This window comes from Chiloscyllium plagiosum, chromosome 30 (genome assembly GCF_004010195.1).
Source record: "Chiloscyllium plagiosum isolate BGI_BamShark_2017 chromosome 30, ASM401019v2, whole genome shotgun sequence".
NCBI lineage: Eukaryota > Metazoa > Chordata > Chondrichthyes > Orectolobiformes > Hemiscylliidae > Chiloscyllium > Chiloscyllium plagiosum.
In genome coordinates, this window is record NC_057739.1 from 42,303,603 (window position 1) to 42,330,718 (window position 27,116).

Here is a 27,116-nt window from a genome sequence, read left to right on the forward strand (position 1 = left end):
AAGGCTCCTTTAGGGCCTTGGATGGAGGTGAGGGAGGAGATGTGGGCGCAGGTTTTGCAGTTCCTGCAGTGGCAGGAGAAGGTGCCAGGATGGGAGGGTGGGTTGTAGGGGGGTGTGGACCTGACTAGGTAGTCACGGAGGGAACGGTCTTTGCGGAAGGCAGAAAGGGGTGGGGAGGGAAATATATCCCTGATGGTGGGGTCTTTTTGGAGGTGGCGGAAATGTCGGCAGATGATTTGGTTTATGCAAAGGTTGGTAGAGTGGAAGGTGAGTACCAGGGGCATTCTGTCCTTGTTACGGTTGGAGGGGTTGGATCTGAGGATGGAGGTGCGCGATGTGTACGAGATGCGTTGGAGGGCATCTTTAACCACGTGGGAAGGGAAATTGCGGTCTCTAAAGAAGGAGGCCATCTGGTGTGTTATGTGGTGGAACTGGTTCTCCTGGGAGCAGATATGGCGGAGGCGGAGGAATTGGGAACACGGGATGGCATTTTTGCAGGAGGTAGGGTGGGAAGAGGTGTAATCCAGGTAATTGTGGGAGTCAGTGTGTTTGTAAAAAAATGTCAGTGTCAAGTCGGTCATCATTAATGGAGATGGAGAGGTCCAGGAAGGGGAGGGAGGTGTCAGAGATGGTCCAGATGAATTTAAGGTCAGGGTGGAATGTGTTGGTGAAGTTGAATTGCTCAACCTCCTTGCGAGAGCATGAGGTGGCGCCAATGCAGGCATCAATGTAGCGGAGGCATGAGGTGGCGCCAATGCAGGCATCAATGTAGCGGAGGAAGAGGTGGGGAGTCGTGTAATTACGAAAGATCGACTGTTCTATGTAGCCAACAAAGAGACAGGCATAGCTGGATCCCATACGTGTGCCCATGGTTACCTCTTTGGTCTGGAGGAAGTGGGAGGATTCGAAGGAGAAATTGTTAAGGGTGAGGACCAGTTCGGCCAAACGAATGAGAGTGTCAGTGGAAGGGTACTGTTGGGGACGTTGAGAGAGGAAAAAACGTCCCGAAACGTCGATTTTGCTGCTCTTTGGATGCTGTCTGAACTGCTGTGCTCTTCCAGCACCACTAATCCAAAATATGGTGAAGGTGTTAGCCCCCTGTGTTCGCTGTCTGTGCCATAATGTTTAGATTGATTCTAATCTAAAAAGTGAGATAACAGAGTCTTACATGAATTCATGCAGTTTTTGAGCAAAGTACAATGTAACTGCAAGTACAAATTCACCCCATAAATGTATATGGGGGGGTTTGTGGGGTGAATTTGTACTTGCAGAGTTTCTTGTACTTCGCTTAAAAACTGCATGAATTCATGTAAGACTCTGTTAACTCACTTTTTAGATTAGAATCAATCTAAACATTATGGCACAGACAGCGAACACAGGGGGCTAACACCTTCAACGCATTATCTGGCTAACACCAATTGTTACAGTTAACCTGAGAATGTAACTTTTAAAAACAGTTTTGTGATTTACATATGAAAGAAGTGAAACTAACATGGTCACTCTAACAGATGAAAGACTCAACAAACAATCAAGGTATTTTTCAATGTATAATTTCAGTTATATCACACTGTAAACGTTTGCTCTAAATTCTGTGTCTTACAATTGTGTCCTCCACAACCACCTGATGAAGGAGCAGCGCTCCAAAAGCTAGTGCTTCCAATTAAATCTGTTGGACTATAACCTGGTGTTGTGTGATTTTTAACTTTGTGCACCCCAGTCCAACACCGAAAACTCCAAATCACTCCTAAAGTTTGGTCATGTGCCCATCACCTCATATCCTTATCTAAACCGGATTACTGACTGTCTTTCATGTCTTAGACCCATTCCTTATCATTTTCCACCTCTCTTGCGTGGTCAGTAAACTCTTTGTCCAAACCTCTATTGTCTTTTCTCGTACGTACTTTAAGTTTGAAGTGGTTTGTCAATATGTTCCTTTCCACTGTGATTTCTGTTTCTCCTTAACAACTAATTTTAAGTTTTGATTCGGAGATGAAAGGCTTAACAGACAATCAATTCTTCAATGTATAATTTCAGTTACATCACACTGCAAATTTTTGCTATAAATTCTGTGTTACGATCGAGCCCTCCACAATCACCTGATGAAGGAGCGTCGCTCCGAAAGCTAGTGTGCTTCCAATTAAACCTGTTGGACTATAACCTGGTGTTGTGTGATTTTTAATTTTAAGTTTTGCAGCTACCTGAACTTGTTTTTGCATAGAGCTGGTCTTCCTGCATTTCCCAGCAAAGCTTGAAACCTTTACTTAAGCTATTTTACCTGATACTCTTTACTTTTGTAAATTTGATGCTTTATTTCTGAAGTTATTTGGTTTCTTTAATTCTATGCTTTCCCTTTGTGTCCTTTCTCACTCGCTGCAGGGTGAGTACATCCTTCCTGAGGTATCAGGCCCAACATTGCTCACAGTACTCTAAATGTCCACATGATCCATATCCCTCTTATCCCTGCCTGTTCATGTGTCTGTCTAAATGCCTGTTAAACATTGCTATTGTATTGGCTTCTACCTCCTCCCTGGCAGCATGTTCCAGGCACCTACCACCCTCTGTGTAAAAAACCTGCCTCACATTTCTCCTTTAAGCTTTTCCTCTTAAAAAGCAGATGGATTGATGCTAGAATGGTCATCGAGGAAGTGGTAGAGGTGGGTACAGTTACAACATTCAAAAGTCATTTGGACAGGTACATGGGTAGGAAAGGTTTAGAGGGATATGGACCAAACGCAGGCAAGGCTAGTTCAGTTTAGGAAATCTGGTCAGCATGGATGAGTTGGGCCAAAGGCTCTGTTTCCGAGCTGTTTGACTCTATGACTCTATAGCTCTTTATTGGGTATGAGAATAGATGACATTTACAAGTTTACACCTCCCCTTGTAATGTTAGCAGAAGGGATGGTTTGTGATGTAATGGTGTCTTTGTGTTGATGAACTAGTGCAGGCATGATGGGCTGAATAGCCTCCTGCTGAAGTTAACAATTCTGTGATTTGGTGAGCGATGGAGCAATGAGCTAATCAAATGGCCATTCTGTTTTTGCAACATTGTTTGTGGGATTAGTCCAAGCACAAGTGATTTTCTGAATGTTCTGCTGAACTTAAAAGGTCAAGAAGTGGAGCTAAACGCTATATTAATTATGATGCATGTAATAAATGTGTATTATGTATAAGATTATTAGAAGTGAGATTTCCCACAGTTCTCACTTGGTAAGTAAGCCATCACTAAAAACTTAATTTGTGCAGTATTAATTATGATATATATGAATGCAAAACACTGCAGATGCTGGAAATCTGAAACAGACACAGAATTCTGGAGAAACTCAGAATGTCAAGCAGCATCTCTGGACAGAGAAAGAGATAACGTCACAGGTTATAAAAGCAGAAAGTGCTGGAGAAACTCAGCAGGTCTGGCAGCATCTCTGGACAGAGAAAGAGATAATGTTACAGGTTATTAAAGCAGAAAGTGCTGGAGAAACTCAACAGGTCTGGTAGCATCTGTAGAAAGAGAGAAAGAGGATTAATATTTCGAGTCAAATACGACTCTACCTGACAGCGTTCTGAAGAGAAGTCATTCTTGTCTTGAAGTGTTAGCTATGATTTATGTTAAATCATTCATTTTAATCTCCCTCTAACGTGACGGCGTGGTAACTGGCCAGAGTAGACGTATATACACACACACACGCACTGTCAGAAATGAGTGGGTTTGCAGTTTGATGAAGTTATTTGGAATTTGGGTTGAACTGTAAAGAGATGACGTAAAAATGGTCAGACACCTGCAGTCAGCGAGATTCCTGAACTGAAATGGGATTCTTTTCAACCATAATGACCACACTGAAGGCATGTTTATATTGCTGCTGGACTCGAACCAGGACTGCTGGTTGCAGCATGTCAGAACTATGAGTGTCACCATCCACACCCTTGTCTTTCTAGTTACACCAATGAATGAAACACTTCAGAGTGCACCAAACTCACAATACCATCTTTCCCTCGGAGTGTCATTTCCTAAAATTACGCCTCACCTGTGCTCATCTTTCCTCTGATGGGATCTGTCACTAGCAAGGCCAACATTTGTTGCCCATCCCTCATTGCCCCTTGAACAGAGGGGCTTGCTCAGCCATTTCAGAGGGCAGTTTAGAGTCAGCCATGTTATTATGGGTATGGAGTCACATGTATGCCATGCCACAAGAGAATGGCAGATGGGCCAAAGGGTCTCTTGGTCCATAATAGTTTGACAACTCCCTTCCATAAAGAGCTTCAGGGAACTAGATGGGTTTTTTTAATGGTTATGGTCTCCATTATTGCGACTAGCGTAATATCTGGAATTAGGAGTCTAATGATGCCCATCATTAGACAATTGCCAATTGTCAAAAAAAAACATCTGGTTCATTAATGCCCTTTAGGGAAGGAAACTGCCACTCTTACCTTATCTGGTCTACATGTGACTCTAGACATAGCACAATGTGGTTGACCCTTAACTGCCTTCTGGGCAAGTAGGGATGGGCAATAAATGTTGCCTAGCCAGCAATACCCACATCCCGTGAATGAACTTTTAAAAATCTAAATTTATTGTTAACATTTCACCAGCTGCCCTGGTGGGATTTGAACTGTATCCTTAGTACATTAGCCTGTACCTCTGGGTTATCAGTCCAGTACCATCATCAGTACACCACCATTTGGTCGTCAAGCTTGTAAAACATCACTGGGTGTGGCAATTGGACATCTTTGAGGATAAAGCTAAGCGCTTGGGAAAAATAAAATGAAGGGATTTTCAGACCATTCGAATTGAGCATTTGGTGAGAGATAGCACTATTGCCTCACAGCACCAGGGACTCGGGTTCAATTCCACCCTCAGGCAATTGCCTGTGTGGAGTTTGCACCGCGGGCTTCCTCTTGGTGCTCTGATTTCCTGCCAGTTAGGGTGGAATGGCCATGTTAAATTGACCATAGTGTGCAGGCTAGGTGGGTTAGCCATGGGAAATACTGAGTTACAAGGATAGGGAAGCAAACTGGATGTGAGTGGGATACTTCTTGAAGGGTCGATGAAACTTGATGGGCCGAATGGCCTGCTTCCACACTGTAGGGATTCTATGATTCCTATAAATGTAACAGTTGAATTATCAAAGTAGTCGCTTTTTGCCCTACTACCTTTGTTTATTGGGGAGCCTTGGATTGGTGCTGGATGCTAAACCCCCTTCTGTTTTAACCACTCCCCGACACGATTTGTAAACTTGAGGCATGGAGTTGTGACTTTGATGAGAACAATGCAACATGTTGCACATGAACTAACTAGTGATTACTGTGGTCAGGCCCAAGCATGACAGCCATTTTCTGTCAGACGTCATGTTGCAAAATGAATCCCTTGTTCATGTTCTGCTGTTTCTGTTTGAAACATTATTTAATTTCCTTTTCTGTTACTCAGCATTTCCCCGTGCCTCTTTCAGTGCTAGACAACACCTTCAGCTAAACAACGGTGGTGAAGTAAACATCATGTAGGGGAATTATTTATTTAATCTAGTCTACAGCTTGAAGACAACTTCATTCTTTGTAGCTTCTAGCTGGCGTCACTATTTATTCACCAAGTCAGAACTGATTGGATGGCAGCTTAAGATCCATGTTGAAATTATTTGCATGGATTTTGTTAGTCACCGTTTTGTAATTTTCATCAAAGAACACTTTGAACTCTGTAGAGAATTTAGCCAGCGGTGGTTTAGTGACAGTCACTGAACTGCGTACTTACTGTAATGTTCTCCAGATTGAGGTAACTGCATGTTTGTTTCTGATCAGGCTGGAAAAGCGAACTCTCTCTTCAGTTCCTGGTAAACAGGGATATCACAGTGAACCTTATTTTTGGTGTGACAATGTGATTACCCCTTTAGGTACTGCAGTCTTAGCCCTGCAAGTCTTTTTGAAGATAAAAGCACCAAAGTTCCAGAGTATTGCAGGGCTGCTGACTCATTATGAGAGATAAAAGCAAATTACTGCGGATGCTGGAATCTGAAATCAAAGAGAAAATGCTGAAAAATTTCAGCAGGTTTGGCAGCATCTATAAGGAGAGAAAAGAGCTGACCTTTCGAGTCTAACTGACCCTTTGTCAAAGCTAATAAAAAGGGAGAAATAGGGAGGTATTTATACTAGGCCCCTTTTTTTAGCTTTGACAAAGGGTCAGTTAGGCTCGAAAGGTCAGCTCTTTTCTCTCCTTACACATGCTGCCAGACCTGCTGAGATTTTCCAGCACTTTCTCTTTTGGTTTCATTATGAGAGATGGCTGACACTGGTTTAACTTGAGGGTCACCATACCCTCATGCAACAAGGTCAGCCGAATGGGTCTAATAGAATATGAGTTCCCTGATTTGGACTGCTTAAGCCGGTCCCCCAATGAGGGAGCCCTGGCTGACAGTTATAAACAGGAGTGTCAATGGTTCTGCTCACTCTGAGAGCTGGCTCAGAGTGAGCCGGATCAGCATCTAGGATGCTCTACGTGTAACTAGCAGGTGGTTGGTGATGGGATACCGGCCTCTGTGGAGTTATTTCACCTCAAATGAGGGAAGTGGTTGGGAAGCCGGGATGTTGACAGTGGCCTTTCAGTAACCTGCTGCTAACCTACAACCCGCCCTCCTTCATATTGATCACTCCCACCATTGGTTTCGATGTCAGAGGCTGCCTGGGCTACTAAGCTCTCGGATTCCCCCTCCCCACCCCTCCCCACCATCTCCTCCTTCGATAAGACATTCCTTAAATCCACCTCTTTCATCAAGGTCTTAACTCGCTGACGGAATATCTGCTTACGTGGCTCAGTGCTAAACTTAGATGGTGCACACATCAACTGCTTAATTGGGGAATGCGGCTATACAACTGTAAGTTTTTGTTATTGTTGCACCATCATGGGCTTGACAGTCAAAAGGTCTGCTGCCTGTTGTCAGGTAAATGCCAGATGTCACATTGGAAACTTAGTGATTGTTGCTGGTATTGCTTCACGAAATTGTTGCACCCTTTTTCCTAAATATCTGTGTCCCCGACCATAGAATCAGTGTAGAAGCAGGCCATTCAGCCCATCAAGTCCATACCACTCCTCCTAAGAACATTCCACCCAGACCCATTCCTCTACCCCTGTATTTTCCATGGCTAATCCAGCCACCCTGCAAATCCCTGGACATTATGGGTAACTTTGCATAGTCAATCCATCAACCTGCACATCTTTGGACTGTGAGAGGAAACTGGAGCAAACCCACGCAGACACGGGGAGAATGTGCAAACTCCACACAGCCGGTCGCCCGAGGCTGGAATTGAACCTGGGTCCCTTGCACTGTGAGGCAGCAGTACTAACCACTTTATGGTCTTGTGTGGCCTTAACAGTTGTAAAATTATTTTGGTACTAACAGTTTGATAACCATTTATATATATGTTGTTTGAGAGTGAACTGGAAGGGCCAAACCCCTAGCAGCTTTTACCAAATAATTATGTCTTTCACTTCCAACCTTAAAGAGGACGTCCCCAGAATAATGTGCTGTAACTGTATTGTTACGAAGTTGAAGGGATGTACTACTAGGTGGCAGTCCCAGAGTATACTGGCTCTAAAATGGATACCTGAGTTTTGGTTGCTGTTTTGACAGCAATTCAAATGTAACCAATTTTTAATTTCTCCCCCAGGATACTAAAACCAAATCGAGTTTGAATTTATTGTTTTGCTAACATTGAACCAATGAGATGATCCAATGTTGGGGGTGGGGGAGTATAAAATGCAGACATTTTGAAAATTGGTCAGTGAGCAACTGCTGTAGAGAGAGAGAGAAACTGGAGAGTTACTCGCCAGGAAATTAGGAAACACTCAGTATCAAAGATATCTTTTCATGTGAAACATATTCGCAGCAAAAGAAAGATGACACAGGGTGATCCTCAGCCGGAAGAAGAAAGACACAGAAGAAGACAGTGGGCTGCGTGGTTTTGAAATTAAGTTGATGTAATTTTAATAGATGTATTATTGGAACAGCATATTGTTATAAAGTTGGAGGCAGGTAGTAAGCAGTTAAGAGAAAGGGGGGCTTGGAGTTGTGAATAGTTGTGGCTAATGTTCAATTTTAGAGTTAAAAAATAAATTGATGTTCTTTTCTTTAAATAGTGAACTTTTGGAGTTCTCTGTCACTAATATTTTAACAGATTATAGGGCGGGGCGAGCTTTTCTAGATGCTCGGGTTTAATTAACAGAGAGGTTCACTGCTGTGTCAGAACAGTATGGAGTTTTGAAATCCACCTACTGTACAGTCAGTGAGACAGCAACTGCAGATGGTGGTAAAACCTTCTTTCTGCTGAACAAACAAGAACTTAATAACCTTCAAACTGTGTGACTTTTGTTTTAATTACAAACCTGCTAATTAAACAGAGAAATCTGCAGGCCACAGTTTCTGCTGTGTGGAGGAGGGTACATACTGTAAAAGCCACAATCTGCTTGTATATGCCCACATTTCCATTCTCGAATTACCTCATGGAAATCAGATCCATGATTCACTTACGGGCCCATGAGGCTGATTTTCCCGATCTTGGTGTGAACCAGTCAAACCATCGCCCACATCAGCCCCAGATGGTGATACCATTGTTCTTCCAGCGATGGAGGTATTCAGTTTTCAGGCAACTATCCCTTGGCGTAATTGCGCATTTCCATGGAGCAACAGGAACATGGAGCTATGTGGAAGGACAATGTGGAACAATGAAAGGGAAGTGGTACAAGGGTGAACCAAAGTGTCTTACAACCCCCTGCAGAGCCTTGGAAGCTTCGGTGAAGTGAGACTCAGGTTTTGCACTCTAGAGACTGTCCTGATTGAGATCAAACCTTCACAAACAGGCCACCGTCTCTGGTCGTAGAATCTTCATGTGATGCAGGGCTGCATGGTGACTCTGACTTCCAGCATCCACAGTCCTTACTGTCTCCAATGTCCATGTGACATATCAGAAACTGATTAAGGATAAAGCTCCAACAATGTGCCCTCGAATTCTTCAGATGCAGAGATTGAAATGGATCGAAAAACAGAGTAATTGCCAGAGGAAACTGAGAATGATGACATGAAAATGAGAGCATCATCTCCAAATTCATCCTGTTCAAACTAACAGCATAACCTTGAGAAGTGAGACTTGGCTCCTCTTGATTTATAGGAAGTAGAAGTAATGAGGCAGTAACTCAATAAAGAGCTCTTTGAAAAGTTTAATATCAAAATGTTTTCACTTTTGTTTAAAGATTTTGGACGCCAGCATCTCCTTGGGTTTCTCTTGAACCCAGTCCAATCCAAGTCCTGCTCCAAGCTGAACTCTCAGCCAGAATTATATAAATATCAACGAGATAGAGAACCAGTCAAAAGTGATGGATAAACAACGCAAAGCTGTGTAAATTAATCTCCCTATCATTATTTTAACGCTCATAAAGGGTAGAAGTTTCCCCTTCTTGGTGTGGGGTGGCAAGAATTGTGGGAGAACACAGCAACAATGGTAAAAAAAATCAGGATCTCAGTGTTGTGAAAAAGGTTTCCAATTTTCTCCTTAATCTTTAAACAGTGATGTCAGAAGCTCACTATTGAGTAACGACTGACCATATTTCCATGTATTTGCATCTTATTACTAACCAAGCCTGCCTTACTTGGGAGCTACTTCTGATTCTGCACTCCAACCCCAAGAAACTAGAGGTGTAACACAGACCAGGTCCCTGCTAGCTATGGCTCGCCAACTGCTTATCCCAGCTGTCATCTCACTGTTTCTTCACCACATGCATAACAGACACCATCCTTCTCTGACCTTCATCCACAAAAGTCAACAGTCACCAACCATCAGCTTCAGAATAGCATAATGCCTGCTTTTTGAACAACTCTCACACCACTTCAACACTCCACTTCAGAGTTCAGAGATGCCTGCGTCTTACACCTTGCCAGGTTGCTATCCCAAAAGGGACATATGCATCTTCGAAACCTGTCTGATTCACTAATGTCCTTCAGGGAAGAAAATCTGCCACCCTCACCTGGTCTGGCTTACATATGAATCCAGACCCAGAGCAATGTGTTGATTCGCAATCACCCTTTGAAATGGCCTAGCAAGCCACTCAGTTGTACCAATCGCTACAAAGTCTCAAAGAAATGAAACTGGACAGATCACTTGGCATCAACCCAAGCACTGGAAAAGACAACGCCAGTAACAGCCCTGTTGACCCTACAAAGTCCTCTTCACTAACACCTGGGGCCAGTGCCAAAGTTGGGAGAGTTGGCAAACAGACTAGTCAAGCAACAACCTGGCACAATCATAATTCTCTCCCTAAGGGAATTGTAGATCAACCCACAGCAGGTGGACTGCAGCGGTTCCAAGAAGGCAGCTCATCCCTACCTTCTCAAGGGGCAACTAGGGATGGGTAATAAATGCTGGGCAAAGCATCCCACAAAATGAATAAATTAAAAACAAAAGCTGCATTTTATAGCTCTTAACTGGCTATCTCAGCACTTTATACTTACGTAGAGCCCGGAAGCCTGTGTATCTTGCATTACTTTATATTGTGGTGGATAAGGAGAGTTACTGGTTTGGGCGGAGGAGGTGAGTGAGATCCTTTCAGTAGATATGATGTATGCAGTAATGGGAATCATAGCCTAAGTGAGAGGGCTGTGCAGTGGCAGAGTTAGAGTAAGTGGTTCCCCTGGGAGTTTGAGTTGGCAGAGAGAAGATGGTTGGGACCCAGCTTTCGAAGATTGTTGGTCGCAATTGTATAGGGACTTTGGTGAGACCACACCTAGAGTATTGTGTGCAGGTCGTGCCTCGTTTTCTGAAGAAGGATGTTGAGGCGATGTTGGGGGTGGCGGGGGCAGTGGTGTGGGGGCAACAATAGTTTCCCAGACTGAATCCTGGGAAGGCAGGACTGGCACATGAAGAGAGACTGAATCAGTTAGAAGAATGAGGAAAGAATCTCATACAAACCTTTCAAAATCTAACAGGACCACATAGGATAAACACAGGAAGGATGTTCCCATTGACTGGGGTCACAGTTTAAGGATACAGCGTGGGTCATTTAGGACAGAAATGAGGAGAAATTTCTTCGCCCAGAGAATGGGGAGCCTGTGGAATTCTCTGCCACAGAAAGCGTCTGAGGCCAAAACACTGAGTATTTTCAGAAAGGGGTCAGATATATTCTTAAGGTGAAAGGGATCAAAGGGACCCCACATCATACCTGCAACAGCATCCTGCCTTCACTCTGTCCTTCCCTTCTCCACCAATGCTCTGGCTTTTCATAAAATCGTAATCAGGGAGAGATTGTAAAGCCAGCTGTCACTGTACTTCCTGGAATTGCCTTCACATATTAAACCCTTCTTTTATCGAACAAACTTTCAGTCAACATCCTGGGGGTTATCATTGAGCAGAAACTCAATTGGACTCTCCATATAAATACAGTGGCTAGGAGTCTTGCATAAAGTAACTCACCTCCTGACTCCCCAAAGCCCGTCCACCATCTACAAGGCACAAGTCAGGTGTGTGATGGAATATTCCCCACTTGCCTGGATGGGTGCAGCTCCAACAATACTCAAGAAGCTTGTCACCATCCAGGACAAAGCAGCCCGTTTGATTGGTACCACATTCACAAACATCCACTCCCTGCACCATTGATGCTCAGTAGCAAGTGTGTACTATCTACAAGATGCACTGCAGTAATTCACCAAAGATTATTATACAGTACCTTCCAAACCACAGTCATGACTAATAGCAGCAGATACATGGGAACACCACCCCTTTCATCTACCCCTCCAAGCCACTCATCATGCTGGAAATATATCGCCGCTCCTTCCATGTCGCTGGGTCAAAATCCTGGAATTCCCTCCCGAAGGGCATTGTGGGTCAACCCATAGCACATTAACTGCAGCAGTTCAAGAAGGCAGCTCACCACCACCCTCACAAGGGATGGGCAATAAATGCTTGACCCAGCCAGCAATACCCACAACCAGTGACAGAATAATTAGTGAATCGTTGCTCCAGTTCTCTTGTTATGCAGTGATGGAGGCTTTGTGGTTAAATCTTTACCCATGTAATGCAGAGGACCCACGTTAATTGGGCTAAGTAATATGAAGGGCTTATGCCTGAAACGTCAACTCTCTGCTCCTTGGATGCTGCCTGACCTGCTGTGCTTTTCCAGCACCACACTTTTCGACTCTGACTCCCCAGCATCTGCAGTCCTCTCTTTCTCTCAGCCGCTGAAGTAGTAAGCAGGATGGAAACAATTGTAAGCAAGGGAAGTTTGTAAATTTATTAAGATACAGGAAGCCAACTAAATTTGCGCCAATAAAATCCAATCACAGGCTGTCTTTAGATTGGACGATGATCATCCTTGTGGAAACATTTGCAAGTTAGGAATTTGTTAACTGTAGCCCACTGATGTTTTCCTGTGTGTGTGGTGTACTTAGAGCTCCAAATGCATCATTACATCTCGCCACACATTGTGAGTTCGTACATAATTAAGCAGTGTTGATGAAGTATTTGATTGTGCCACAGTGCCACAGTTACAGCTTCACCAGTATTAGTATAATGGAGCAGCAAGATGTTTTATTGAGATGATAATTCTTTGCAGAGTTTTGATTGCACAGCAAAGTAATTGCATTTTTATTTTGCATTTATGTATTACAAAAGGGCTGTGATTCAGTCTGTGTTTTTACACACGCAGAGTCATTGAGCTGTACAGCACGGAAACAAACCCTTTGGTCCAACTCGTCCATGCTGACCTGATGTTCTAAATTAATCTAGTTCAATTTGCCAACATTTGGCCCATATCCCTCTAAACCCTTCCATTCATGTACCCATTCAGATGCCTTTTAAATGTTGTAATTGTACACATAGACTTAAAGTAAGGGGCAGAAGGTTTAGAGGGGATGCCAGGACCCCCAGGGGGTAGTGAGAGTCTGGAACTAGCTGCCTGTCAGGGTGGGAGAGGCAGAAATCCTCATCACATTGGCAAAGTATTTAGATGTACACTTGCGATGCCAAGACATGCAAGGTTATGGACCAAGTGCTAGGTTAGAATAGGTAGGTGCTTTCATTTCTGACTGGCACACTCTGAACGGGCTGAAGAACCTTTTTTTAAGCTGCGGACGTCAATGACTCTGTGACATACAAAGCGTGTGATTCAGTCTGTGTTTGGACTGAACTTGATGTCATTCAGACCTTTATTTACAGGATTAAACCTCGCAGCGATTCCGCTAACAGAAACATCAATGAGACACAGGTTCGGTATTTTACTCAGGATTTTAACCTGGTTCATTTCCAGTTTGCCCCTCCCAACAAAACAAAATCGGTGCCCACTGGTTATAGTTCTCTCTTTTACTGTGGGGTTCCTATCGCCCCACTGCGGATCGAAGGGCATAAGGTTTGCAAAGCTCTGTGGGCCACACCAAGCAGGATAACAAGCAGGTCTCTGTTTTGGAGACTGAGTAAACGTTGTCTGAACTTCATTTGTTTGCACGCCTTCCCTCGATAAGGGAGCTGCAGATTACACAGGGCACAGAGGGAGCTAGGTCGTCCCCTTTCGAGCCTTGCCTTTAGAGATCTAATCACTTTCAAACTGTTTTATTTGTTTAGGAAAGAGCCAGTAATCTTCTGATCTTTGCTTACAGGGAGATTTGGGAGCCCCAGGACCTCCTGGCGTTCGTGGGCTGGTTGTAAGTACCAAACATTCCTTCCCTGATTCAATGCCACTCTTTATTTTGCATTGAGTTGGATCATTCTGCTTTCGGCTCTCTCTTTCAGCTTTAAAAATGCAGAGAATCCTGTCACTGTTCAGATGTTGCATTATAACTGTTTAGTTAGCCAAAAGTGGCAGCTGAACACCACAACCATCACAAATATTATTTAATAGATCAGATTTATTCATTACTGTTTCACAGTGAGCTATTCAAACACTGGGTTTGCAAATACTCAAATCTTCTAACTCACTAACAATACTTTGGTTTCAAAATATCATTGAATCATTCTCAGAAAGATATATTTTAATTCTTGCTTTGGTTGCATTCCTCTCTCCTGGCATATAGTCCTCCCTGGGGACATTCCAACCAGCACACAAGCTCTGACTGTTGCACTAACAATTAGGAGTAACTTTATTCTCGTAAAACTAAAACTATAGATTAAAGTTTTTGGACAAAACACAATGAACTCTAAAATTTAGCACTTTGGTAATATTTCTATTTTGCTCCCACTTCCACTTCTTTCACGGTGTCTCCCCTACCAATTGCTAAAGAGAAATACAGAGACTTTTATTTGCATTAATGTAGCACCTCTCACAACCACTAGACATTTTATAACACTGTGTGGCCTGTTAAACAGTTTTGACGTACAGTCAATGCTGTAAGGTAGGGAGTGCAGCCAACCCTTAACGCACAGCAAGTTCCCACAAAGGCCGTGTGGTGACGATCTGATCAGCTGTTGCTGTGATGTTGATTAAGATAATCATTGATCAGGATATTGTGAGGCAAACCCTCTGCTCTTTGAAACAGTACCATGGGATTTATAGCTTCCACTCAAGTAGTCAGGTGGAAGTCTCAGTCCACCAATTTAAACCTGATGTGGAGATGCCAGGTGTTGCACTGGGGTGGACAAACCAGAAAAGTCACACAACATCAGGTTAGAGTCCAACAGGTTTATTTGAAATCACAAGGTTTCAGAGCACTGCTCCTTCGTCAGGTGAAATGGTTTGTCAAACATAGAAACGTAAAAACATAGAAGCTATTTGGACCTTCGAGGCTGCTCCACCATTCATCACAATCATGGCTGATCATCCAACTCAATAGCCAAATCCTGCTTTTGCCCCATAACCTTTCATCCCATTTGCCCCAAGTGCTATATCTAGCCGTGTCTTGAATACATTCAATGTTTTGGCATCAGCTACTTCCTGTGGTAATGAATTCCACAGGCTCACTGCTCTTTGGGTGAAGAAATGTCTCCTCATCGCTGTCCTAAATGGTCCACCCCGAATCCTCAGGCTATTACCCCCTAGTTCTGGACACACCCACCATCGGGAGCATCCTCCCTGCATCTACCCTGTCTAGTCCTGTTAGAATTTTATAAGTCTCTCAGATTCCCCCCTCAGTCATCTGAACTCCAGTGAAAACAATCCTCACCTTGCAGTGAATAGCCAAACTGACAAAAACAAAATCAAACCAGAGAAAGGCTGAACTGGGAGAACTGGCCACAAGTGTGTTTCACAAAGATCTGACAGCCTTTTGCCTGAGGCAATATCTGTTAGCTTTCATCAAACTGGCCATAAAATCCTTCCAAACCAGACTTTTTGGAATTGCTGCTTTTACGACCTCTCTGGACAAAAAAGCCAAAGACAACATAACCTTGTTAAAGGAGCAGCATCATCACAAATTTAACTGAGACCTTGTTCCAGGGGCACAGAGGCCCAAGGAGCTTCATTTTGTGCTGTAACCATCCAGTAGTTCCATTGCATATTCAAACATAGAATCCCCGATAGTGTGGAAGCAGGCCATTCGGTCCATCGGGTCCACACCAATCCTTTGAAGGACACCCACCCAGATGTACCTCCCTACCTTAAAATAAATTTAGCAAAAATACCTGGGACTTGCTGTTCCTAAAAATCCATTTGCCGATGGGTGGCTCACCCCTTTTTTTGTTCTTAGAGGTATGTTCGTCAAACACTCATTTACATTCTTTTCAGAAGTGCATTAACAGAACTTGGCTGAACGATCTCACACAAGACGACTTGTTCTTTGATTTTCTTATGCAACAAATAATCAGATCTGTGTGCTTTTTTAACTAATTGGAAAATGGTACTGTAAGCATTAAGAATGTCGCTCCTGTTTTAAATCTAATGCTACTGGAACTCAGATCCTATAATTTTTTCACTGATTTTGAAATGTTATATCAATCTTGTCACTCCTACTTAATTCCCTTCATGCTCCGGGGCAGAATATTAATAGAACAAGGGGTAATTATCTGATTTTCCTTTAACTATCTCCAGGTGGTTCTTTTTAAAACACTTCAAAAATGTAATTTTAGTCAGTTCTATGCACTCATGTGCATAATTGCATTTTTAGACCTGAATAAATAAGCAGAAGTACACAGAACAATTTTTTTACAATCAGATTAATAAAATTCCAGCAATTTATTTCTAGTACCTTCGATCCCATGAGCTCACACTGTGCACAAGGCTTTCTGGTGGACTGATTCAAGTATTAGCTTAATCAAGGAAAGGTTTTCTCCTCAAATAGTCACTTAAATGACAAACAAAATCCACAACTATTCTCTTTCTGAGTTATTGTACTGAGAGATTTATCTATTACCCAAGGGTAGAGTAAATCCCATCCATAGGATTGATGAGGAGCCATACTGGGTGAGTTGGCCCTGGTGAGGTATGTGCCCCTTTCTTGGAACCAAAGAATCCCTACAGTGCAGAAAGATGCCATTCAGCCCATTGAGTCTGCACGAATCCTCCAAAGGAGGACTACCCTGTAGTCCCGTAACTCTACATTTTCAACTATGGCTAACCCATCTAGCCTGCACATTCCTGGACACTATTGGGGAATTTAGTATGGCCAATCCACACCGACCTGCACATCTTTGCGCTGTGTTAGGAAACTGGAGGTCCTGGAGGAAAACCACACCGACAGAGAGTGGTTCAAATGTGGAATGAACTTCCTATGGAAGTGGTGGACATGGGTACAATTACAATGTTTAAAAGACATTTGGATAAGTTCATGAATAGGAAAGGTTTGGAAGGATATCGGCCCAGAGCAGGCAGGGGCGACTAGTTTGGTTTGAGATTATGGTCGGCATGGACTGGTTGGACTGAGGGTCTGTTTCCGTGCTGTATCTCTCTATGACTGTTTGACTGTATGTCTATGAACTGTACTCAGATAGATAAAGGGTCACTTGCAGTCAACAGTGAGGAGCAGACATCAGAGGGACGGATACTGGTGAAATGGTGAGATACACACCATTAATGCAGAGAGATGTGGAGTGATGCATTTTGGAAGGAGCAATGAGGAGGAAAGATATAAATGCCAACTATAGACCGATGAGCCTGACGTCAGTGGTGGGCAGTTTGTTGGAGGGAATCCTGAGGGTCAGGATGTACATGTATTTCGAAAGGCATGGACTAATTAGGGATATTCAACACGGCTTTGTGCATGGGAAGTCATGTCTCACAAACTTGATTGAGGATTTTGAAGAAGTAACAAAGAGGATTGATGAGGGCAGAGCCGTGGACGTAATCTTTGTGGATTTCAGTAAGGCGTTCGACAAGGTTCCCCATGGGAGACTGGTTAGCAAGGTTAGATCTCATGGAACACGGGGAGAACTAGCCATTTGGATACAGAACTGGCTCAAAGGTAGAAGACAGAGGGTGTTGGTGGGGGGTTGTTTCTCAAACTGGATGCCTGTGACCAGTAGAGTGCCACAAGGTTTGGTGCTGGGTTCACTACTTTTCGTCATTTATATAAATGATTTGGATGTGAGCATAAGAAATATAGTTAGTAAGTTTGCAGATGACCGCAAAGAAGGTTACCTCAGATTACAACAGGATCTTGATCAGATGGGCCAATGGGCTGAAAAGTGGCAGATGAAGTTTAATTCAGATATATGCGAGGTGCTGTATTTTGCAAAAGCAAATCTTAACAGGACTTCTACACTTAATGGTAAGGTCCTAGGGAGTGTTGCTTCACAAAGAGACCTTGGAGTGGATAGCTGCTTCAAAATGGATTTGCAGATAGATAGGATAGTGAAGAAGGCCTTTGTTATTCTTTCCTTTATTGGTCAGAGTATTGAGTACAGGAGTTGGGAGGTCGTGTTGCGGCTGTACAGGACATTGGTTAGGCCACTGTTGGAATATTGCGTGCAATTCTGGTCTTCTTCCTATCAGAAGGATGTTGTGAAACTTGAAAGGGTTCAGAAAAGAATTACAAGGACCAGAGGAAGTGGTGGAGGCTGGTACAATTGCAACATTTAAAAGGCATCTGGATGAGTGTATGAACAGGAAGGGTTTTGAGGGATATGGGCTGGGATCGGGATTGGGTTGGGATATCTGAGTGGCATGGACGAGTTTGGACTGAAAAGTCTGTTTCCGTTCTGTACATCTCTATGACTCTAAATGAAACCGCACAGTTCCGGGGCAATGGATGAAGTAAGAGAGAGATCGGAAATCCAAACTGTTGAAATTATCAGGGTAAACTGATAAAGTCACAGGAAATGAAAGGAAACGAAAGGTCTGACATAGCGATCACAGCAACACTTCATAACACCTTTCACCTCAGTGTGATTAATATGCCCGATTATGGACATTATAAAATTCACATTGGCCTCACAGTGGGAACAAGTGGAGATGCACGAGATTGGAACCAAAGTTAGGGTCTCAAGGTACGTGGAGAGATGAGAAAGGCCAGACTTGTTCTTTCTTGAGAATACAACATTACAGGGACGTTTGATCAATGTGTTCACAGTGATCAGGACCTTTGACAGAATAGATTCATCAGGAATTGGTTCCCTGGTGGAACAGGTAATAACCAAAGACCATAAAGTCAAAATGTTTCATGAGAGTGGGGAATTTTTTTTACGCCATCGGTTCTGTTTTAGAATGTATCGCTGTATGTAAAATGGCAGAGGAAGCAGACTAACTATAACTTTCAAAAGAAAATTACGTAATATTCGAAAAAGAGAACTTTGTACTGGCTGTGAGGAAAAAACAGGAGTGTGGGACCAATTGACTAGCTCTTTCTCAGATCTGACAGACTGAATGGCCTTCTTTTGTGATTAATCAATCTGCAATCAATATAAAGCAGAAGGGCTCCAGTTATCAAGGTATGGACCACGAGGCAAAAGAAGCAGTGAACTACAGGATAGAGTGGGACAGGTACATCATTCACATGCAGAACGCAGGGGCATCAAAGAATAAATGTTCGAACCTGGTGCAAGATCTGATGGCAAATAAATATTGTTTATTTTGTAAGTAATTCCTTGCAGGTTGAATGTTAAAAGTACTTACAAAGGCAGGATCTCATTGAAATTAAGTCAGAAGTCACATGACACCAGGTTATAATCCAACAGGTTTACTTAAAATCACAAGTTTTCAGAACGCTGTCACATCATCAAAGGAGCAGTGCTCTGAAAGCTTGTGATTTTAAATAAACCTGTTGGACTATAACCTGGTATTATGTGACTTCTGACTTTGTCCACCCCAGTCCAACCCCGGCACCTCCCATTAAATTAACACCTCCATTAAATTAACATCTTGGTGTTTTGGTCCCCAAATTGGTCCATGTAGCGACAACATGTTAGGTATTTATGTGTAATTAAACAAACATTTAGTGTATTATCGCCATTCAACCATAAGTCAGTAACATTTCTCATTATCCATGTGTGTTGTGTACTTATAAACACCTTTAGCACATATTAATGAATGTGTTTATGACAAAGTCATTCCTTTCATATTTTAATTCAAAATCATAGTCCAGTGCAATGAAGGAAAGTTAGCAGTTGGTAGGTATTGGGCTGGACTCTCCCTCTGGGGATGACCAACAGAATTTGGGCCTGTTCCAGGTCCTAAATCCAGCCCCAGGGCAAACAGTTACCCACTACCTTGAAGTGGCCAGAGGGCGAGGTCTCTGTTCAATTACAAAGTGGTACACTAGAAAAGAAGGGATGGGGGCCACGGTTTGCAATCAGATGTTTTTCAGTCCAAATGTAGCAGTAGACAACACTTTCTCCTTTTGACATATCTGTTTCTTCCTCTTGTAGCTGATTAGATTGAGATTTAGTTTTTATTGTCATGTGTACTCAAGTACGGGATACAGGAGTACAGTGAAATGTTCACAGAAACAGGGGAATAAAGAACTAAGTTAAGAAGATAGGCAACAATCTTCTTAGCATAAAAATAGATTCTCAACTTTGTCAAAAACATTAATGTTTGCACTGTTGCCTTGCCGGACACTCCAGCAACCTGGTAGTATCAGTGAACTGTGTTCACACTTATATTTCAGCAATTAGTAATCAATTAATTCCTACTTGATTCATTATTTCACCATATAGAAAAACATTCTTCAGTTGAGTGAAACATTTACCCTTTGAGCAAGCGATTACGTAATGATGTTTTGCATTGCAGCCGCTCCTGTTATGTACCTGAGCTGGGTACATTAATGCCATTCATTGCTTAGGACATATGGGAATTCCATCTTCTGATGGAGCTGAAGACCAGTTGAGATAGAATGATTTGTTTCACATTTGACCAGTTTGTTTCAATCTTGTAAATGGTCACAGACTTTAATTGACTCTTTTTGTTCTCGGCAGGGGGATATGGGGCGTCTTGGGAAGATGGGCTTGCCTGGACAGCGAGGACCGAAGGTGAGGTGGATTATTCCAACTCTTCATTTGTCAAACGCTGAGTGATCACTATTCTGTTATATTCTGTTTCGAGGCAATGGCTGAAATTTCTTCGAGGATTAATCTCACCAAAGAAAGCTCCCATTTATTCATTAAACCTGTTGATCCAACATAATGGGTTCATAGCTCGAATCAGAAAACATTTTCTTTTCGATTTCCGTAAAAGGAAGGGAGGTAGATCACACACAACCAACCCATGCATGTGAAACCCAAAATAAAATGTTAACTGTTGGACATGATACTGTGATTGGGCAGCATTTGCTGAACAATTTGGAGTGCTTATGTAGCTGGATGAACAATTGATTTAATTTAATCGGTTAGGCTTAGAAATGACTCATTTGTACTTGCTAGCAAAGACGTGCAGGAACTGTTCTCTGCAAACAAAAGGAATATGTTCAAGCCTGGTTCAAATGATCCAGCAACTCAGGAAGCCTATAGTTCCCTAATGTTTCGGTTATGGTAACACCTTGGCCAATCAGAATTGTCTGCCGATCAATCAACATCTCTTTCTCCCGTACCATAAATTGTTGTGATTGTTTGAAATTTGGCATTCTTTCATTTTGTCCTGATGAGTGTAAGATGGAAAGCTTTGTCAACAAGTCTGTCTTTTCAGGAAATGAATAAGTTAAAGTTGCTAGACATAATGCAAATTGACTCTCTGACAATCATTAATAATAATGAGTCTTTCAATGCAAATATTGCTAGTATATTAAAAGATTTAAAACTTTCATTATACTTCTGCACTAACCACTTGTATTTAAATCATAGCCGTAATATAAGAAAATGTTCTCAGATGCTTCACAGGAATATGGCAAAGTAAAGTTAGGTAGGGAGATAATAGGACAGGCAGCCAGAACCTTAGAAATAGAGGCAGATGTTTGGCGGTGTCTTAAAGAAAGATGGAAGTAGACGTGAAGAAGGAGAGAGGTTTAGGGAGAGAACTGCAGATCTTCAGGAGACTAGAGTTAGATGAGCACAGATATCCTGGAGGATTGTAGGACTAGTAAGGTAAAGTGAGCTAGGAAAGATCTCTTCTCCCTCTCAGAGGGTTGTGAGTCTTTAGTCTCCTGTCCACAGAGAGCAGTGGGGGCAGAGTCCTTGTATATATTTAAGATGTGGAGGTGCCAGTGTTGGACTGGGGTGAACAAGGTCAGAAGTCACACGATACCAGGCTATAGTCCAGGTTATACAGATTTAGAACTTCACCTGACGAAGGGGGAGTGCTCCACAACCTTGTGATTTCAAATAAACCTGTTGGACTGTCACCTGGTGTCATGTGACTTTTGACCATGTATATTGAAGGCAAAGACAGATAAATTCTTGATCAGGAGGGGAATCAAGGGAAAGGGCAGGGAAGTGGATGTGAGGAATGATGGATCAGCCCAACTAGGAGCTGAACAATCTAGTCCTGTTCCTATTTTCTGTGGTCTTGTGGTAATAGTTGCTGTAGTTTGCCCACACTGGGAACTTTGCAGATGTTGGTCTTGTGCAATTTCTTGAAGGTCAATATTTTAATAAATGACAGAGTAAACACATGGAGCATGATTTATACAGATATCAGTTGCACAATACGAAAGCTAAAAATGTGTATTCAGTGTGTAAAGTGTGTTTGATTTCCTCTTTCACAGAGTTTGTGATATGAATGAAAAATGCATTGGATTATCTGAATAACTGACAAGAAAATACAAATGTAACATAACTGAAATTTGGAAAAAAGAGTGGCAAATTCATGTCCAAAATTGGATATTTTACCATGGGTTTGATTCTTTTCTGATATAGTAGAGCAAATACGCATCTGAAAGCACATTGTTCATCAGCAATGTATCAATCAATATATACTGCAATTGCTGTTCACAACTGAAAATGGACTCTATGTGATTTAATACAAACATCAAATTGTCTTTTCTTGGATGTAATAGTACAGCCATTCATGTAGACTTAAAATTGTGAAGTACTTTTGATGTACACCGCAGCTAAAAGTAAGCACTACTTCCTCCGCAAATATCCACACTACTGACCGCTTTGAATAAACACACCACAGTTCGTTGTGTGGAAGTGTTTGTCTTAGTTTTTTACAGCCAAGTGTCATGTATAAATAGAAGCTTGTAGTCATGTCAGAAAGCCTCCAAATCACACTCTTAAGAAATTCTGAGTTTCGGCTCCAATTATATCAATAAAATTGTGGATGGGAGTGTAAACTGATTCTATATTTCACTCCCCTCCTATTAAGGCTCAACAAACTTTCTTTGTGAGCTGTACAAAAACCATGAGAATAGAGATACAAAATGCTGCTCAGATGCTTGATGTGTGGGATCCAGTTTCAGCAAATCCTGATGGAACTACGCGTAACACAAACAAAAATTGCTGGAAAATGCTCAGGAGGTCTGGCAGCATCTGTGAAGAGAAACAGAGACAGATTTAATGTTTCGGATTGATTGCACTTCCTCAGAACTAAGTTAACATCACACAACACCAGGTTATAGTCCAACAGGTTTATTTGGAAGCTCTAGTTTTTGGAGCGCTGCCTCTTCATCAGGTAGCCAGTTGGGCAGGATCATAGGACTCAGAATTTATAGCACAAGATCATCGTGTCATGCAACTGAAACAATATAATGAACAAACCTAGAAGATGTAACAGCAATCTAGGTTTGTTCAATATATCATATCAGTTGTATGACACTATGAAATTGTGCTATAAATTCTGTGTCCTATGATCCTGTCCAAATAGCTACCTGATGAAGAAGCAGTGCGCCAAAAGCTAGTGCTTCTAAATCAACCTTTTGGACTGTAACCTGGTATTGTGTGATTTTTAACTTTGTCCACCCCAGTCCAGCACCTCCTCACCATTCCTCAGAACTGATTATCTTACAACAGTAACTTTCTCAGCACCAATGGGCAGAGAAACATTCTGATGAAACGTTAATTCTGTCTCTCTCCTCAGATATTGCCAGACCCACTGAGCATTTCCAGCATTTTCTTTTGTTTTAATTTCAGATTTTTAGCTATCACAGCTCTCTGTCTGTCTTAAAATAAAAAATAACGATCTATCCTATTAGAATGTAACTCCGAAAACCTTTACTGAATGAGTGACCCATTATCTCCTCCCATTTTACTGTGGGCAGTCACAGTGCTGGTTAGTCACCCTTTCCCTGTTGTCCCCAGTCAGCCACCCATTCATCTTCCAACCCAGCTCTGTTTAAGTCTCTCATGTCTGGCTTCAGGCTGTTCTCTTCTCCTTCTCCCATTTCCATCTCTCACCACACTATTTTTCCTCTCTGTCTGTCTGTCTTTCCCTCTCTCTGTCTTGAGGCCTGCATGATTTCATTTGCTTCAGGGCTGCTTTCTTTGATACTCCCACAGTCTTCACTGGCCTCCAGCCGTGCCAGTTCATGACTTTGTCTTTTTCTTCATACATCCATCTCATCGTCCACATCCCATGAGTGACCTGTCACTATTCCTCTGTTCTTGAAATTGCCCAGGTTTCTGTACTGCATGGTGAGCCTGGCTTGTAGATTATTCAGTTTCAGCAAGATATCGCAGTTACTCCAAACAGAATAAAATCATTGTTTAATTTCTATTTCCTTGCTTCACTGCTCTGTCACCACTGATCCAAGTACAGTCTGTTCTGCTGTAATGTGTGTTTGTTCAACACGAATTGGCTTTAATGCAATTGAAGAATTTAGACCGTAATTTGTAGGGCACAAACTTTCCTTACTTGCATTGGATATCATGCGATTCTGGCCCCATTAGTTTAAATGCCGCTGCTATTTTCTTATAGCATGAGATCGCATGAGAACAGAACGATCATGTTATATCAGAACCTATTGTACTTGAAACTGCGCACTTTCTCCGAGACTTCGTCTTTAAAGCTTCACTCTGATCCTTTTCTCTAGGCTCAGCCATAAGCAGGATCTTTGATATAATACTGATCTTCAAACATTTGGCTCCCAGTCTGTTGTTCCAGTTCACCAGAAAGCCCGTCATGTTCTCCTCATTCCACCACATAAATCGTGCACATTTACAAACGTCGGTACAATGAGTGACATTGGGGGTTGAGCTTCAATGAGCATCTATCCAACAGGAGGTCCATCTGATTAAAAACAGTTTAACCTTGTTTCTCTGTATTTCTGAATATCATCCACTTAAGAGATCAAAGTTGGGACTCCTGAAGTGAGTAACTCGCTTCCTGACTCCCCACAGGCTGTCCACAATCTACAAAGCACAAGCTAAGAGTGTGATGAGATCTTCCCCATTTACCTTGATGTGTGCAGCTCCCAACAGCACTCAAGACACTCGACACCATCCAGAAAAAAAAGAGGTCACCACCATTCACCTCCTCCCCAGTAGCAGCAGTGTGTACCAACTACAAGATGCATTGCAGCAGCAAAGACAGCACCTTTCACACCCACACCGTCTACCACCCAAAAGGACAGGGGCAGCAGATGAAGGGAGGATATCAACACTTGCAGGTTCTCTTCAAAACCACAGGCCATCTTGACTTGGGACCAGATCATTCAGTGTCATTGGATCAACATAGCGGAGCTCTCTCCTTAATAGCACTGTGGGTACACTCACACCTCAAGGTTCGCAGCAATTCAAGAAGGCAGCTCATCCTCACCTTCTGCAGGGTAACCAGAGACAGGCAATAAATGCTGGCCCAGCCAGCAATACCCACATCCTGAGAATAAATGCAAACTCAAACTAGGATAGGCCAAGAGGAAATTTGACCTTTTTTTGTATTTTACATTTGGTCAGTTCTGCTCTAATGTGGTAGTTCTGTTCTCGTGCAATGAGAGCATCACGCAATAGCAGCACCACATAAACTAATGGGGCCAGAATTGCATTATAGCCAATACACGCTTTAAAACTTTGCGTTTTAGATCAGTGTCCCCAATTCATCAGAGCTGAAAATGTGTTGCTGGAAAAGTGCAGCAGGTCAGGCAGCATCCAAGGAACAGGAGAATCGACGTTTCGGGCATAAGCCCTTCAGGAATGAGGAAAGTGTGCCCAGCAGGCTAAGATAAAAGGTAGGGAGGAGGGACTTGGGGGAGAGGCGTTGGAAATGCGATAGTGGAAGGAGGTCAAGGTGAGGGTGATAGGCCGGAGTGGGGTGGGGTTGGAGAGGTCAGGAAGAAGATTGCAGGTTAGGAAGGCGGTGCTGAGTTCGAGGGATTTGACTGAGACAAGGTGGGGGGAGGGGAAATGAGGAAACTGGAGAAATCTGAGTTCATCCCTTGTGGTTGGAGGGTTCCTAGGCGGAAGATGAGGCGCTCTTCCTCCAACCATCGTGTTGCTATGGTCTGGCGATGGAGGAGTCCAAGGACCTGCATGTCCTTGGTGGAGTGGGAGGGGGAGTTGAAGTGTTGAGCCACGGGGTGGTTAGGTTGATTGGTCCGGGTGTCCCTGAAGAAGGGCTTATGCCCGAAACGTCGATTCTCCTGTTCCTTGGATGCTGGCTGACCTGCTGCGCTTTTCCAGCAACACATTTTCAGCTCTGATCTCCAGCATCTGCAGTCCTCATTTTGTCCCCAATTCATCAGTCATGTTACAATGAATTTGTGTCAGTGAAACATGCATTATAGCAGAATGATCTGTATTTGTAATATCTTCAGGAACCTGGCGGTTTCTGTCTGTAACATGTTCATGTTAATGAATCTGACTGTCTGTTTTCCTAGGGGCTGATTGGAAACCGCGGAGAACCAGGACTGAAAGGTGATAAGGTGATCTGAATACCTCCTTATTGCACTGTGATGTGATGTTCATACTTCCTTACAGCACTTGAGTTTAATATTCCCCTATTGCACTGCAATATAATACTAAGATTTGCATTGCACTACTTCTAATATTGTCTGGCTTGATATTCACTTCCTGCACTGAATTATTCTACTGCTTCATTATGGCAGAGTATATTGCACTCCATTAAAAATAGTTCCTCTGACCACTAATTCTTTCTCAAGCATGGTGTTCAATCGATCTTCACTATCTATTGTTAACTATATGTTAATTACTCTGCTAGGAGACACAAGGCCATTTTTAATAAAGTGCCGAGGATACATATAAAGAGAGACTGTTAGCTCTCTGGTTGGTAGCTAACGAGCAACCATACCGATGCTGAAATCTGTGAATAAACCTGTTATTAAGAAAAGAATTAGCATCTGTTTTAATTGGGAACATAGGAACAATACAGGCCTTTCAGCCCATTGAACCTGTTTCACCATATAATAAGATCTTGGCTGATTGAACCCTCCAAGGCCTTTTTCCAAAACTATCCCCCTTACCTCCTTCCTCCACCAACTGGTTTCAAATGGGAACTGTGATTTCCCTTTAATACTTCGAAGCACTCAGTTACAAAAGAATATTCAATGCTCCTTTGTTGTACTGTGCAGTTTAATATTTGGCAGCATGAATTAACTCTCCATATAGCACATGATTAAAATTTTCGTCCAATCTTATTGTTCCCATTTGTGTTCCTCTTGTCACAGAACACCCCTGTCCAAGGATCCAGAAAAGCAATTTGATGATCCCACTCTTTTCTCTCATCCACAGTGTGTCTGTATGTATCTGTGTGTCTGTGTATGTGTCTGCATGTGTCAGTGTGTGTGTCTATATGTATGTGTGTGTCTGTGTGTCTGTTTATGTGTGTCTGTATATGTATTTATCTGTGTATGCCTGTTTGTCTCTGTGAGTGTGTGTGTCTGTGCATGTTCCTGTTTGTGCGTGTGTGT

At 42.6% G+C, this 27,116-nt stretch overlaps 1 protein-coding gene across 1 annotated transcript in view; it reads left to right on the forward strand.

Moving 5' to 3' along the window:
* col27a1b (collagen, type XXVII, alpha 1b) overlaps positions 1–27,116 on the forward strand; it is a 551,847-nt gene that overhangs the window by 254,205 nt on the left and 270,526 nt on the right. The window contains exons 14-16 of the mRNA XM_043719710.1: positions 13,617–13,661; positions 20,299–20,352; positions 26,067–26,111. Of these exons, the coding sequence (XP_043575645.1) occupies positions 13,617–13,661; positions 20,299–20,352; positions 26,067–26,111 (144 nt within the window). The remainder of the gene's footprint in view (positions 1–13,616; positions 13,662–20,298; positions 20,353–26,066; positions 26,112–27,116) is intronic.